This window comes from Hirundo rustica, chromosome 6, assembly GCF_015227805.2.
Source record: "Hirundo rustica isolate bHirRus1 chromosome 6, bHirRus1.pri.v3, whole genome shotgun sequence".
In the NCBI taxonomy this organism is placed as follows: Eukaryota; Metazoa; Chordata; class Aves; order Passeriformes; family Hirundinidae; genus Hirundo; species Hirundo rustica.
Genome location: NC_053455.1, coordinates 35837531 through 35853530, shown reverse-complemented (window position 1 = coordinate 35853530; position 16000 = coordinate 35837531). Strand labels below are relative to the sequence as shown.

At 34.8% G+C, this 16000-nt stretch overlaps 1 protein-coding gene across 3 annotated transcripts in view; it reads left to right on the top strand.

Moving 5' to 3' along the window:
• Positions 1–15488, top strand: part of SCFD1 (sec1 family domain containing 1) — a 50877-nt gene extending 35389 nt beyond the window's left edge. For 2 of the 3 annotated variants that reach the window (XM_040067423.2, XM_040067424.2), the window contains exons 20-25: positions 1333–1386; positions 5953–6005; positions 8539–8572; positions 9799–9864; positions 12461–12529; positions 14171–15488. In XM_040067423.2, coding sequence (XP_039923357.1) covers positions 1333–1386; positions 5953–6005; positions 8539–8572; positions 9799–9864; positions 12461–12529; positions 14171–14194 — 300 coding nt within the window. In that variant the 3' untranslated portion in view covers positions 14195–15488. Of the gene's footprint in view, positions 1–1332; positions 1387–5124; positions 5255–5952; positions 6006–8538; positions 8573–9798; positions 9865–12460; positions 12530–14170 lie in introns of those variants that run through there. The other variant, XM_040067426.2, reaches the window with a different exon arrangement.
• Positions 15489–16000: the final 512 nt, after the last annotated feature.

The following is a 16000-nucleotide window of genomic DNA, read 5'->3' as shown; positions in this document are numbered from 1 at the left end:
ACTAAAAAAAATGAAATTTTAACTAAAGGTTTATCTTTCTGACCTACTTAATCTTATCACTGTCACTCTTTATTCAGCCTGTTATACAGACTGAATAATTTATACATTACAGGTACCTTACATAAATTACGTGATTTATACATTAAATGTATCAACTATCACATAAAAGTTTAAAATTGGGGTCTCAGTTTTGTAGTAGTTAATGAAGTTAATTCTGCAGGAATTTCACAATGATTGAAAAGATAAGCTGCATTGCAGGGTTACAACTCAGTGGTATATAATGCCACATGACTGAGGAAAATTGAAATATGCAGCTTGCCTGTGTGTTATATTTTATAGAGAACTTTTCAGATAAACTGCTACTTGCAATAATAGAAAATAATTCTATTCTCCAGGAGGCTTCCTCCTCTTCTTGTATTAAATATTTTGTCATTTCTTTAAATGCGTGGCTTTAAAGAGTTAATATTATTCTGTACAAAATGGCTTGCATTGTGTTGCGTTCTGAGTGAGCAAAAAGCCAATTTGCCAGTGTTTTCAGGAAATGCATTTTCTGGCTTTTAATTTCTTCTCCAGGTATTTTAGGGTAGCCAGGTGAGAAGCTTTTCTTCCTCAGATTTGTAAGCCTAATTTCGGTCTGGGGTATTTCTCTTAACGCTAACCTTTTATTTTTAATATGTAGCTCATCCTTTGGAATGTCCTCTTTTGATACATTCTGTCAACAAGACTCATTTCCAATCCTGTTGCTATGTAAATTCACCCTCAGTTTATTATAACTGAAGTAGATTAACTCTTTAATATTCAGATCTTTTGTCCCAGCTGACATTTCTCATGTTAAATAAGGAACAGTAATCTTAAATTTCACCTCAGTTTATTCCTTTGCAGGTCATCCAAACATTTGTTGCCAGGGTTGCTTTTTATACCCATTTCTTTGATAATATTAGGGGGTTTTTTAGAATCACCCACTTAATTCTCAGCATCAGCTTTAAAATTCTTTCATTAACTGCAATGTATTTTAATAAGAATTCATATTTGATCACATCTGCATATGTTGGTAATACCTAAATACAGCTCTCTTCCTATCTTCACACTTTTTTCGCACTTTATGTCTTATCTTTATCCCCTAGCTATATGCACCTCAGATGTTTGCATTTTTTTACAAAAAAATAGTTTAGGTGATAAAAAATTAAGCTTAACCTTTACAAAGCATAAGAGGAAAAATGTTTAAAATAGTTTTTTAAATTCTCTGTAAATCTCCCATAAGTATTAGTGTGCCTGGGAATAGTTCTTAGTAAGCTTTTCAGCATTCCATCAATTTCACATTATGTTTTACAGAACCTGCCAGTCACACGTATTTTGGACAACCTTATGGAGATGAAGTCAAACCCTGTGAGTACAATTGCCTTCACACAGAGAGAGGTGGAGCAAATGAAATCTTGAGGCTGTGATATGTAACGTTATGGCTAATTTTTTTTGTGGTAGTGCAGTTGAATCAAATCATGCTGTATTTCAAGAACAGCACCATTTTCATAACTATTTAATAAGACCTCTTTTATTAGAATAGTCTAAACAATGACAATTTATTGTGTCTCATTGAACTAATGTTTTTTAGTTTTTTCCTGTTCTGAGCTTCTATTACACTTGTGCTATACTAAGCTTCTGTAGCTCCTAAATTTCTACATTAAGCTATGAACTGAAATTTTCTTTGCATCAAAGTGTTTGGGGTTTTTTTAAGAGCACAGTTTCAGAAGTGAAATATTTACAGAGATTGTATTAGGGAAAATTACATTTCCCACATCTTTAAACTTTGCTATGTAGAGGAAAATATTTTGCTACTGATACACTCATTCTGTTTGCGAGCAGAGGTGGTTTATGTCAGAAAATTCCACTTCTTGCCTTGTTTCTGTGAAAAGTTACTCAGACTATTTTAAATTATATGTTACAATTTTTTGAGTGCTTATGTGTTAGCTACACACCCAAGGCATTTGCTAGAACTTACAACTCAAAGTAGGCCTGAGTGTTTATGCATGAAATAATTCTTCTTGCCATGGATTTTGTTCCTTATATACGACCAACCTGTGCACATACTTGTCCTGAAAAATCACCTATTAGAAGTCATTTAGAAAGCTTTAATATGTTTCCCACTCCATATCAATCTTCCTATTTTAATGCCATCAGCGTCAATCAGAGAGATACAATTTGTAATATCTCCCACTGGTTAGTAGTTCTAGCATTCTTCTTAGTCTCCTTTCACCTTCATGGTATTAACTGGAGAAAAATAATGGTAAAATATGAAAATTATCAACATGCAAGTAATCCTTTATTTTCTTAAACTGTACTTCATAGATTATATATATCATGATTCTTAGCAGATAATTTACTTTCTCTTAACAAAGAAATTGACGCTGACAGTGTTAGTGGATTGTTCCTGTTTGAAAGACTTGGAAAAGATGCACAGGGCAAACTTTATTTAGTCAGCCAGCAGAGGTCACCCAGAACACTTGGAAAGCTGAAATTTAAACTACAGATAAGATAAGATGAAAAAATTAACTTTTTTTTTTTTTTTTTTAATCCGCTTCCTCAGGCTACAAGTTTAGGAGGTGATTTAGAAAAGTTTACAAGTCTTATGAGGCTTTTTTCTGACTTGATTTTTTCACATTTTACTTAGTAGGAAACAGCTACCAGCACTTTGATAATTTGGAGAAAACATTGATCTTCTCACTTTAAAAAGCAGCAATTGGGCCAATCTGTCAGTCAGCAGCCTCCTGTTCCACTGCCGTGGCAGAGGCTGATACTCAGGGCACAAAACAGGGAATCCCACTTTTCAAGTCAGAGGAGACCTGGCAATCCCTAAGGACTGATTCTCCTAACCTGCAGGAAAACTGACAGCAAGTCTGGGAGTAAGTTTCAGCTAAAGGAAGCAAGCCAGAGAGTCATTGTGGAATGTGTTTAGACTTGCTGTGCTACCAACAGAAGTGAAATTGTATCTGGAAAAGGTCAATGCGTGGAAATAAACCATTGTGGCTTCTGTTCGTCTTCTGGTGTGTGGGGTCCTATTCTGTTCCCCAGAATAGAAAACTACTGCACTGCAGGCAAAACACAAAGGGAGAGGGAAAAAAAGTTCAAGATTTTAAATTTTTACAACACAGAAAAAAGTCTCCTTTATAGTTCAAGAAATCATATTAACCACAGTAATTAGTGTATGAAATGTACATACAGATAAAAGGTGTAATGCAAAATGAGAGCAGATTATTGAGAAGTCAAACAATTATTACAATGAATGTAATTAATTTATTTTCTAGATATTAACTGCGACAATAAAGGAAATGTATTAAATGTACATACAAGCATTCACATATATTATTGTCAGTTGAAATCTTAAATCTATTTAGAGTGATACCCTGTGCAAAACCCTGTGGGGATGTCTGTAAATCACTTTGTGTGTTGCTTGTCTCTGCTGTTTCTTTTGTCTCCCTGGCAAGGACAAACGAGTCTACACCCATGCCACCCATACTTTCCAAGTTTTTCAGAAGCAGGAAAAGCTAGAACAAATCTTATGGGCCATAATACTATCTTTTAGCTTTTAGAATTTTTCCAGATTCTTTCACTATAGTTACACCTATAGTTAGTTATCTTGAAAAACATACCCAGAAACATTCCTTAAAAGTATGACCTTAAAAAAGTAATCAGTTACTTGTGGGTATCTTAAAATATAATATTTATTGTTAAAAGCACAATTTTAGGCAATTGCTTTTAAGGTTGTATTTTAATAAAGGAACATTCTGTTCATAAAACTTCAACATAGTTGCTTTGTTTTGGTGTCATTAAATAGAGGTTGAGTAAAACCTTAAATCTTCATAAACAAACAAAAAAAATCTTAGATATGCACAAAATTTAATCCATATATATGAAATTGACCATCATTTACTATAGAGTTATGGAGATTCTTTTAAGGATCTTCTAGAAAATGGTTTGATTACTGAGTGAGGAAAATCTTTGAAAAGTGAACCCTTACAAAGTGGTTTAGCCTCTGTCAATATAGTGAATACATTTGTATTGACTTAAGAAGTAGATAGATCTTATTTATGATATATATTAATGAAACTGTATTTTGGTTCATACTGTCCTTTTCAGTGTATATGGTACCTTTCAGACTCAAGATATACCTTTAATGCATTACAAAGAAAAATTCTGAAAGTAGAAGGTTTCCTTTATCCAAATCAGTCCTGTTAGATTCTACAGAAAAACAAATAGAGACTGAAAGTCAATGACATTTCCATGGATCTTTTTCCATTTTAATTTGAAATATTGAAAACTAAGTTTATGCATTCAGACGTATTTATTTTCTTCTGGAATTGCTTATGGAAGTCACAGATTCACTTGTGTGTAAGAAAAGCTCTATGCAGTTGTTTTTATTGGCAGGCCTGCTATTTCTTAAAACAAAATCTGCTAGGACTTCTTTTCCCTACACCCTCAGCACTGATTTCAGCTGGAATAGGGTATTTAAACAGCAGTGATGGAAAATCCCTAGGTTATCACATTTCTATCGCTTTACCGCTTTTTGTGTGTCTACTTATACAAGTCCACAGTCAAAAACCAGCAGTAATACGTTCAGGAGTAAATGTTTGTAATGTGTTTATTAACTCTGATTTTTAGTCTGTCGTTAATCTGTAATTCACTCTAATAAGCAGAGGAAATGCATCTCTTTATCCCATGTAAGGGTTTTTCAAATACTTCTCAGTTTTAGCCTACCAATATCTGTCCATCCCCAGCTCTCTCATTACCCCAGAGTCACTAATAACCACCTTTAGGGATGAAAATCATGAATTCTAGCAGACTCCCATAGCTGAAATTCCCAGTGGAGCATATAAAAGCATTTTACAGAGATTCAGTGGGAAGTTAGATCTAAATTATTTTCTTTTTAAAAGCCAAACTGCAGGATAGGAGAGTTATTTTATGTAATTATATAAAAGTTTGTAATATCAAATAGATTTATTTTATGTGCGTGTAACCACCACATGTATATTAAATACTTTCTAGTATTAGAGGTAGTTATGCTATGTGAGCTCTAGTAAGTTCTCCAGATAATTTGTCTGCTACTCAAGAAGTGTTATTTCTGCTTTACAGAATCATCAGAATTCAGAGGTCTTTCCATGTAAGCACACAGATAAAATCAACTGTAGTTCTGCATGCAGTTTATCGACAAACTAAACTTCACAGTACCTGGATGAAAATGTAGTATAGCAACAGGAGAAAGCCAAGAAGTTGTCAGAAGGAGTTACTAAGAAGTTTTGTTTTTCTTCCATAATAATTGGCAAAAATCCTGCTTGTTGCCAATAAAAATATTGAAAGTGCTTCAGTCTTCTGTGTGAAGAAATTTTTTTTCTGTAGTTTAGACAGTCAAACTTTGGAAATTTTTGTGGAACTCATTTCTTCTTCAATTTTGGTTTAATAGTAGTCATAAATCATGAAATGAGAAGGATAAGTTACATAACAGTAGCAGATTTTGATCTGTCTCGTCCTCAGCACTCATTGCCACAGAAGTGTTTTGTTTTATGATGTTAAATCAAGAGCAGATCTCCGTAACCTGGAAAATTTTAATGTTTATAACTGACCATCAGTGTTCCTCTAAAGCTGGTAACAATATTTCTTTCTGCATACTGTCTTTCTGTTGGGTTTTATTATGCATCCAATGTATTTTTTGGAAAGTATGTGACAGTGAATTTTAGATGAACCAGAAATAAAAAGCTCAATAGGAGCCTTCATAGCTTCTAACTGTTTGTATATAACTGGTTGTTATATACAAACTTTTTAAATACTAGTGGAAACCACAATAAATGTTGAATGATGTGATGGGAAATAATACTGGTTTGAACTGTTTACTATAATTTGTACAAGGAAAAATTCATTAGCCAAAATTCCAGTCTTTTGAGATAAAAACATACTTTTTAATAGGAGACAGATGACTACCGGTATTTTGATCCCAAGATGCTACGAGGCAGTGACAGGTGAGTTTTGCTCCTTTCCTTTTACTCCATGAAAAGACTAACTTAAGAAATCTATTTTATTTTACTTGCTGACTACGAGTAATTATTTTAATCATTAATTTTAAGTCAAGACAGTTGGTCTTGAAGGAATTCACAACTGGGAACTTGGATCAATCAGATAAATTTTTATAACACTGCCAAAAAAATCTAAAAAAATAAGTGCTAACATGACCAAACATTAGTTTAGTCACAGGAATGTGCATTAGTATTTAGCAATAATAAATGTTAAGAGTTCTTCATTGTTGTACTGCTTGGTTTCTTAGAAACTGAGTGAGTTTTTACTGTGAAGTTAAATAGTCATTGGGTAGTGCACCAAAATTTCTTTCACTTTTTAAACAGTTGCAATTTTGATTTGAATACAACCTTTGTTTAGTAATTTGTTGATAAGTTTGAAAAAAAAAAAGATTAAAATTTGATGGCATTCACTTTTGTTTAGGTAGGTGCACGTTTTATGTTCACGTGCATATGAAGGGAAGCTTGGATATAGTTTTATTTTTCCAGTAAAAGAGAGGAAGAGGAATTACATCAGAAGTTTATAAATCTTTATTTTTGCTCTATATCTTTAACTAATAATAGTCTGATAGTCTCACCTAATCTAATATCCTAGCAACAGAGAAGATACTTAATTTTGATATTCCTTCTAAAAATAACTGTCATCAAATCTGTGGGAAAACGATCATCTCATTTAGCTGCACCGCTTCATTACAGAATCAGTGGATAAAGTAGATCCAGGCTTGGTTTTAGTTATTTGTAGGAAAAGTCTGGCTCTACTTTGTTCTCAAAACATGGAAAGTAAGAGGACATAGATTTCAGATGATATGTGTGTTTTATTGAAAAGTATAACATTATATAATTTCAAAGATAAGCAAATTTTGAAATTATCAAAAGAAAAAAAGTACTAGTATTTTATGTTTCATTTTGATTTTAACTGTCACTGGTTTGCGATGCTTTTATAGCATTTTTTGGTGGATTTTGTGCAAAAGTGCAAAGATTTATTTTACTTAAGCTGAAGAATTTTCTCAATTTTTTGCCCACTCTGTATAGTTCTTACATTGCTTTAAACAATGTAGAACTATTCATTTACAGCAGTTCATAAACGTGGCATTCTGTGTAGCTATAATAGTCATCATAGGGAGTAGCTTTTAATTTCTTGTTTGAGATTTGTATGTAAACTCAAGTTATATTCCTTAAATCCTATTTGGGCATGACAGCAGAACTCATACAGTGGTTTGTCTAATTCTCCCTTCAAATATTTTTATAGACAATAAAAACATATGTTAGTTGTCTTGACAAAATACTGTTATAAAATAGTATAACTAATGGATTTAATTAAAAAGTGACTGATTTTATTTTTTAATCTACTCCCATTTTAAGAAATACTGGCATTCCTACTTACTATGTTTTAAATAGAGTAGTAAATGCATTGCTGTAATTCAGTCTTAGCAAAACTCTGTCTTTTTATCCTGTGTAAAGCCTACCTCAAGTATAAACAGGCTTTGTCCTCTGAAAGGATGACACAAAATGTCTGTGGGTTTGTCGTATCACGCTCAGAAAATGAGAGAATTGGGGTAACAGTTCTGGTTATGGGAAGGCTGTAGTGTTCCTGTCAGACAAAATACATTAGATACAGCTATTCCATTTTAAAACCTATTCTTCTGATACACTGGAGTCTGTGTTGAGTCAGTTGTTCTGGGTCACTCAGAGAAAATATCTCGAAATAGGGGAAAAGGTGATTTGAAGGGGAAAATGCAGTGGTTTTAAGCTATGTTGGAACATGAGATGGATTTGACTGCCTGGGGCTGCAGGCCAGTACAGGGCAGGAGGGCAGTGGCAGTGTGTGAGCAAAGGGCAGGAGAGCAGACTGACCCTTCACGGCTTTTTCTTTGCTTTCCCCTTCCCATGAAGGTGCAAAGTGATGCAGGAAAAGAGATTTCTCTCCCTCCTGCTACCTGCCCATGTATTCAAATGGAGAAGGAGAGTCTGCACCACCCAAACTTGTAATTTCCCTCTTGCTCCCTTAATCGTTCTAATCCTACATACCTGATGCCGAGTAGTTTTTGAGATTTGGAAGCATAAGTGTGTGTGTGTGCAGGCACTGCAAACTGACTGGCTTACCCAGCTAAGATTGCAGAAGGCAGGATTTCTAAGTGCCATGAATTGTTCTGGTGATGATGACAGTTTTTACTCATTTTTATTGTATTTGCTCCTAGGTAACAGCACTATAGTTAGAGCTTTTAAACGATGGAAGAATTGTTGTCATAAAGCTTATTATTCAAACAGCAACATTAGAAATTATGAAGTAAAATTTCTATCTACTCATGTATTCAGTCCTGTAGAAGGAGTGATTTTCCATAACAGATGGAAAAGCAGTTAGTGTTCTATTTTATATTTTTGTTTTGTATTATATAGTACTCCATAAATATGATGGGTGCATGATGCTTATTTTGTGTATTTCTATTAATGTATAATTAAATTTGTGTTGTATTTCTTATAGCTCAGTTCCAAGAAATAAAAATCCATTCCAGGAGGTAAGTCACTTAGAAATTATTTTTCAATGTTCATGTATTAAAAATAAATAAATCCTGAAGTACAGTCATTTTTGATGATCATGATTAAGAAAATGAGAGGTCTTATTTGCAAAAAAGCACTTAGACTAATTATATCTGGTATTAATTATAATTAGCTGTTATTCTGAAGCTTTTCATCTTCAAAGGAGTACGCAAGTATTAATCAATACTGGAGAAAGAAGTGTAGAAAATTTTCCTGGAGGTAATTATGGGGATTTTCTAATATCATAACGAAGTGAGCAATTTAAACCCCCCATTTTTAAACCAGATTTTGAGAATTCTCTATAGATTTAATCCTTTGTCCAGCCTTAAACAACAGCATCAATGTAAACAATTATATTAAGGAGCCTCTGTGGTTAAAGGAAAAAAAGCAAAATAATGAATGTTATTTCATACAAATGCCTGTAACTTTCAGTATTTTTCTACATAAATATTTACAAATAGGAAAAATATTATCTGCTCTTACTACCAAGTTTCATAAACAAAATATTTGCCTTGGCAATATACAAATGTTTCAGACTTCTCGTGGAATGTCCTAACTATCCTCAGGAACAAAAGAAATACCATGTGGTATCCTAGATATATGTATGGCTATAGATGTCAGTAGTAAGATAAAGTCTATATAAAATTCATGTAGTGTGGTCAAACAATTTTGGATAATGAATGTTCACAACAACAATACAACTGTTAGTTCTGCTCTTTATAGTCATGACTCTTTTAAACATAGCCCTGAAAATACTTATGGCCTTTACCTGCAATATTATAAATTATTACTGTTATTAGGTGGGAAGAGAAAAAATTATGAAAAAGTGTTTTTCTTTATCATAGAAGTATTTTATTTATGGCCCAAATGAATTCTTAAACATCCGTGGAGATATTTTATCTCTTCCTGTGGTCACCAGAGACATCTCTGGACAAAAAAAGGAGCATGTTGAAACTGTATATGTGTCGAGTATATCTTAATAGAAGAGAGTGATATGTCAAAAGCTCTCAGCTCGCTATTCTGCATCCTACCAAAACTTCAAATATCTTCTTTCAGATAGGAAGCAGTGGTTCAGTATCCAGTTCTTTTAGGACTACAGTGTGATTGTGATTTTTTTTTTAATAGGTTTAATTATCTGGTATATCACTACTGAAATTTTAAGAAGTTGAATGCATACTCTAATAATATGTCTGTTGCCTTTTAGGCCATAGTGTTTGTAGTTGGAGGAGGCAATTATATTGAATATCAAAATCTTATTGACTACATAAAGGTATGTGCACTTCTGTAGCTTGTAGTCCTTAACTTACTCATAGAAAACTGAGCATGTTTTCTGTAATATTAAGTATTTAGAAGACAAAGTCTGTGAAATTAGCCCTAACATCCTTATTCTATACAGAGTCTGGGAAAAAAGGAGTGTAAGAAATCAGTAGAAATTGTGGATTACTAATTCAGACCAACAAAGACTTACTGTTTCTGGTATTTTGCTCATGTTGCTCTTTGGAGTTGAGTAAATAAACTGCATTCTCTTTTATTTTGTGTTCATACACACCAACTGTCAGCAGATGTAGCGAACTGAATTAACCTGTTTTAGAGTCCTGTTTTCATGTGCTATTGTTAAACTGCATTCTCTTTTATTTTGTTGTAGCATATCATAACCATGAAAGTAAGAAACTACTCAGAATGATCTAGTTTTCATAAACCTTGCAAGAGAGATACCCCAGTGCTTTTTTTGTATGCAACTTCACAATATGGAGTCAGTTCAAGCTCAGACCTGCAGATAACAGCATTTTATTGTATGACAATCTTACTTGAGCATAAAGTATGTTGTTTCAGAAACCAACATAATGCAAATACTATGCTGTTAAAGCAAATACAAGATTGACACCAATATCTAAGTATTTATTACTTATGCACAGTTAGAATTTTTCACTACTGTGTTAATAGAAGCTTATTCTTGTTCAACTGCATCATTTAATTCTGTGTAGAAGTCATGCAAGGTGTCGTGTGAACAAGTAAGAAAATATGTAACCAACTATGTAATGCTGATGTATCAGATTTGATTTCTCTGGTTCCAACTGGCTGGACTAGCAGAATACATGTATACCAAAAATCAGTGGATGGAGAAAAATTAAAACATTACATTTCCTGGGAGGCAGGGGTGGTATTCAAGCACTTTCCAGGAATTAAAAAAAATGCCAAAGTAACCTTAGTAAAATTCTGAAGAAGGTAATAAATTATTTAACGGCAGCAGCTGTTACTAAACAGCTCCATTCTTTCTTCCTGGTCTTAACTTTGTTCATGGTACAGTTGTCCTGTCCTCTGGCAGACTGGATTGAGGCTTTTCACAAAATAATAAATATAGAGCATTAGTCGTTGAAAAAATAGTTATTCTACAAAGCACGTGAGAGTTTTCTGTGGAGGTTAATTTTGAAGAATGCAAAGTCAGAACGTGTGTGCTGAGTTTCTCCCTCTAACAGGCAGCCATTTTGGACCAGAGCTGGTCTGGATCGAGGAAAGGCTTGGAATTGGAATGTAAATTAAAGCAATCATTTAGATTTGGCTTAGCACTCGTCACTGTCCTTGATAACTAATTCACTGAGGCATCTGCCTGTGGCAGAGTGTGTTGTCAAACACTTAGCTTGCTCCATAGTCTGTCCAAAGCCACTTTAGCTACTATATCAATCCAAAAGATGCCCAAGAGGATGAGTATTTGTTACTTCCTACTAAAACAAATTCCAGAATGCCCTAGAGGTTAGTTCCCTTCCCTGACTGTAGCTGCATGCTGACAGAGCTGAGGTTTGCTGTGGATGTGTACATACAGGGCACTTGTGTGATGACAAGTTAAACACTCAGCACCTCATGCAAAGAGGCAGGAAGCTGAAGTTTCAGAGGAATAAGAGGGCAAACAGGAGGTCATTTGTAAAACAGAAGGAACTGAAAACTGTGGAAATGGTAATGTTAGAACTTATGGAGAGTCAGAAGTTGGACACGCGCTTTCTCCTGGAACCTGTGAACAGAGGTTTTTCATCACAGTTGTCACAGCAGAAGGGTGCTGTATGTTTCTCCACTCAGACTGTGTGCTTGAGCAGTGGGAGGTGACCTGCCAAAGGGGAAGACTCCTTCACCTTTATTCCACTTAGCCCTTTGCTCTTGAAAAAACAAGGAAGGCTAATGAAAACCTTTATTCTCCCTCCCACCACCTGGAAACCTGTGTGCCTCTCCCAGGTGTCACAGTCTTATCCAACAAAATTTGCTTTGCCATGTGGTAGACTTCTGGCATCTGTTGTTTCCACAGATGTAGCTTATTAATTATTCTCAAATTCAATCAGTCTTCCTCCAGAATAAAAAAAGAGAAAAATCAACAGCTCTGTTCTTGCAAGCAGATACCACAGAGATTTTATTCACAGCTTTATTTTTCTAAGCACTATCCATTTTGCCAGTTTGCTTCTGAAAGCACAGAGAAAGTATTTTAAAACTTTCTAAAACAGGAAGCAGTGTTCATTCAGCTTTGACATTCTGGGATTTTTTTTGTAGAAGAATTAAGAGAAACCTTCAAATCTAATTATTTGTAATTCTGTGCTAGAATGAACTATCTCACAATGTCAAAAGCAAATATTTAAACTGTCGTTAAGGTAGATTGTGCCTTAAAATAACTGTATTGTCCAAATTCAATTCAGCATACTGAAAATGTGTCATCAAAATTGCAAGCCACAGGGAGCCTACAAGAGGAGGCTAGCATACTGTTGTGTGCAAAAGAATTTGGTATATCCTTTAATTTCCTTTTGTAGATGCTTTAAGAAGTACTGCTTGTTAATCTTCTACTACTCTGTTAAACTGTTGATTTCCTATGGACTTTTCTTTTTTAGGGTAAACAAGGCAAACATGTCCTGTATGGCTGCAGTGAACTTTTTAATGCTACACAGTTTATAAAACAGGTAGATAACTTCGATAAACTCTACAATATTTAATGCTTCTTTATCTGTAAGTTGATTTATATAATTCTACATCTCCATGGATTTTTACTGAAAAAAACTCAAATTGATCTGTGAAAGATTAAGTCATGTTACCTATTTTTATTTGCTTGAATTGGGGTTTTTATGTCCGGTTGTGTCCCCGCTCCGGGTGGGAGCTAACCTCCAGCTAGCTCGGGTCAACACAGACACAAAGTTTCCAGTTCGTTTTGGCTTCTCGGCTTGGCAGCTGGACCCAAAGGTGACAGTCAACAGCAGCAGAAGAGAAAAGGCTGGCTCTCAGCTTAGCAGGTTAAAGGATGTCTATTAGCAGAGATCTCCAAGCTCCGAGGCGAGCGGCTCGGAGCTTCCAGGCTGAGAACCCCGCGGCTGAGAGCTTCTAGGTGGAGAACCCAGCGGCTGAGAGAGTTTGCTCCTCCCTCCCACCCCCTATAAGCGGGGGAGGGTCCCAGGGAGGATACAACAAGACAACAAATCAGGGGTTTCAGGGGGTAACAAGGTGTGCCCACCCCCAAGCTTCAGACCACTAAAATCCAGAGCCAAAGGAATTCCCCCCAGGCTACCTATCACCTGAAGCTCTCTCACGGAGATTTCACAATCTGGGAGGGACCCCGGGAGTGATAGGCAAGCTGCCCCAGAGAGGGGGGTTGGGGCAGAGGGGATGTTACATGTCATGTGAGGTATGGGATGATTGACACAAAACACCTTATTATACAGACAACACAAAAGGGATACAGAATTGGGGATACAGTGAAACGAACCATAACATAAACTTCTTACAAAAATCTAATAAAACAGTTCTGCACTACCACAGGTTTTGAAGTCATTATTTTTAATTAGCTGTTGAAAGCCATTTATCAATGTGAGTTCACACAGTTAATGCAGGTAAACAAGTTCATAATAATTGTCTTTGCATTAATTCTACTGAAAAAGATTGAGTCACTTCTTGGAACTTTCACAAACAGTATCTCTTTCCAGGGTTTTCTTGCAAATTTTTCAAGTTACAAGATGTTCAAACCTTTGTCCTGGTTTATAAATATCTACAGATATATAGATATAAAGGTATTGGCCTAGTGGGAGCTTGATGTCCATACCTCTACTTAAACTCTGTCTTTTAGTGCTGTTAAAAACATCATTACTTCTCTCATTCCAATACAAATACAAAATAAAAATTATTCGTGGTTGTCAGCAAATAGCAGCCCTTCAGTAGCTGTCACCACCCATGGTTTAATGTCCTCCTAAGATGAGAGTAAGTTGTCATTCAAAACTATGTTTTAAAGAACTAGATTAATTCTTGTTGCACTTCAAGGAGACAAATGGTACTTGCTAGCTTTTAACTCCTCATTCAGCTTAATTAACTTTTTTTTTTATCTTGACTGTGTACACTGTGCCTTTACTTCATGAGATACAGTCAAGTCTGAAAATTTGAAGCTCAGGTTTTCCGCTCTGAGGTTATGTATCAAATATTCTATCACCAGAAGACATTTGATTCCCAGAGTCAAACAAAGCATATAAGACAGAAATATTTGCTGTATGAACTGGATATTAGTTGGATTGAAAGAATAAGATTCACAATCTAATACCTTTTTTTCTCTTCATGTTTAGCTGTCCCAACTTGGCCAGAAATAAGACTGAAACACCATTACCGGGATGGAAACGTGACAACAGAGAATCGTTACAACATTCAGATATCTTCACATCTTTAATTTTGTCATTATATTAAAAATTAAACCCATTTCATTAATATGATAACTTTTAAAAAGAATCTTAAATAATACAGTGTATATCAGCATTTCAGAAATAAAACCTGCTGTGTTTTTGGTGGAGGTCAGTTTCACTATTGTTGCATTTTAATTGCAGTACTAGCTGTGGTATATGACAGAACTGGCTGAAAAGGGCAGCATTCAACTTCTTACATGTAAGTTTCTGATATGGTAAGCAGGGCAATAGCTCTAAGAAAAGGTCAAGTCTGTCTTTAGGAGTTATGTCCTTCTTGAAAGCCAGAATATCTTTATTTAACAAAATTCAAAAGAGCAGAACTGCCTTTCAGGATCATAGACAAAGAGCCTTAGTGTAAGAGAACTACTTCTGCTTCTTACCCTTTTATTTTACCAAAGTCATTTAATTTGTATAGTCTTTGCATTATGGTCAAAAGATGTACTGGAAGATACTTTCAGTACAAATTTCTGGTACAGTAATTTAGCTTTTCTCTTAAGGTTAAGAGAAAATTGCTTGCCAACAGAACACAGTTTCAAACTGTAAAACTGAAATCTTCAATCATTTTCTGCTGCACTCTTTATTGTAACTGCTTTGACTGTTATGTTTGGGAAGAACCCAAGTCATATTCACTAAACAGCTCTTAACTTGTATAAGCACATATTTAAAATACAGTTTTTAACAATTCCATTAGGTAGGGGCAGTTTAGTAGTTTAAAGAATCCAGTAATGGTAATTCTGGAGAATGCATACAGGAACTGAGAGAACATAACAAATTCTTTTTTATAGATGGAGGTCTCTGCCCTTAGAAACCTCCTCTCTGGAAACAGCTACTGGTGAAGCAATAAAATGATTTCAAAACAAGGCCTAACACACTCAAAAAGTGAAAACATTTCTTGTGGGTTCTTTAGCAAACTGTGAGAATTACTGGTTTACTGTAAATCTTCCAGTAGTGCTTTTTGTACTGTTTTTGAATGTTGAATGTTAGTTTTGCACTAAACACAATTCCCTTTCCCCAACTAGATTGTTTTTCAGAACATCTATATGAGAAATGCAGTTGATCTATTCCTCAGAATATTGCAAGAATAATATTTGTAACAAGTTATCAAAAAGTAATAATGTTCTTTAATTATCTAAGTGTTGTTATCTACTCCACAATACTGCTATAAATTTCTAATTTTGCCAAGTCAATAAATATATTTACCATGGTGGTGTTGCATGTGAGCACTGTCCCAGATTTCCATAAGCAAGGACTCACTGTCAGATGCAGTTTGTCTAATTCTAATTCTAATTCCATATATGTATATACACACATATATATATGTATGCTATATTTGTTAGCAAAAATAAGGCCAGAGTGTGTCAGGAAAAGAAAATTACATTTAAAGTGTTTATTGCTTTTTGTGGGAGTTTGTTTCAGGTGCTTGAAATAATCCCTCCTCAACTGTGCTTCCTGTGCAAAGAGTTTTAACCTTGTGGCTGACAACCAGTTTATGAAAAATCTGCTGCTTGGTGTTTGTCCAGGTCTTGGCACTGCTCACTTGAGTGAGAAGCACTCCTAAACCCCAGCTTAGAGAATGTGCTTTTGCAGTAAACTGTGTAAAGACAGAAGAACTTCCTTTGGTGGCTGCATTCAAAAATCTGTTTTCTGTCTTCGCAGTGCCTATGGAGACAGGTTTCTCTTCATTTGCAGCTTTATAACTGGATCTTCAGGTCTGCT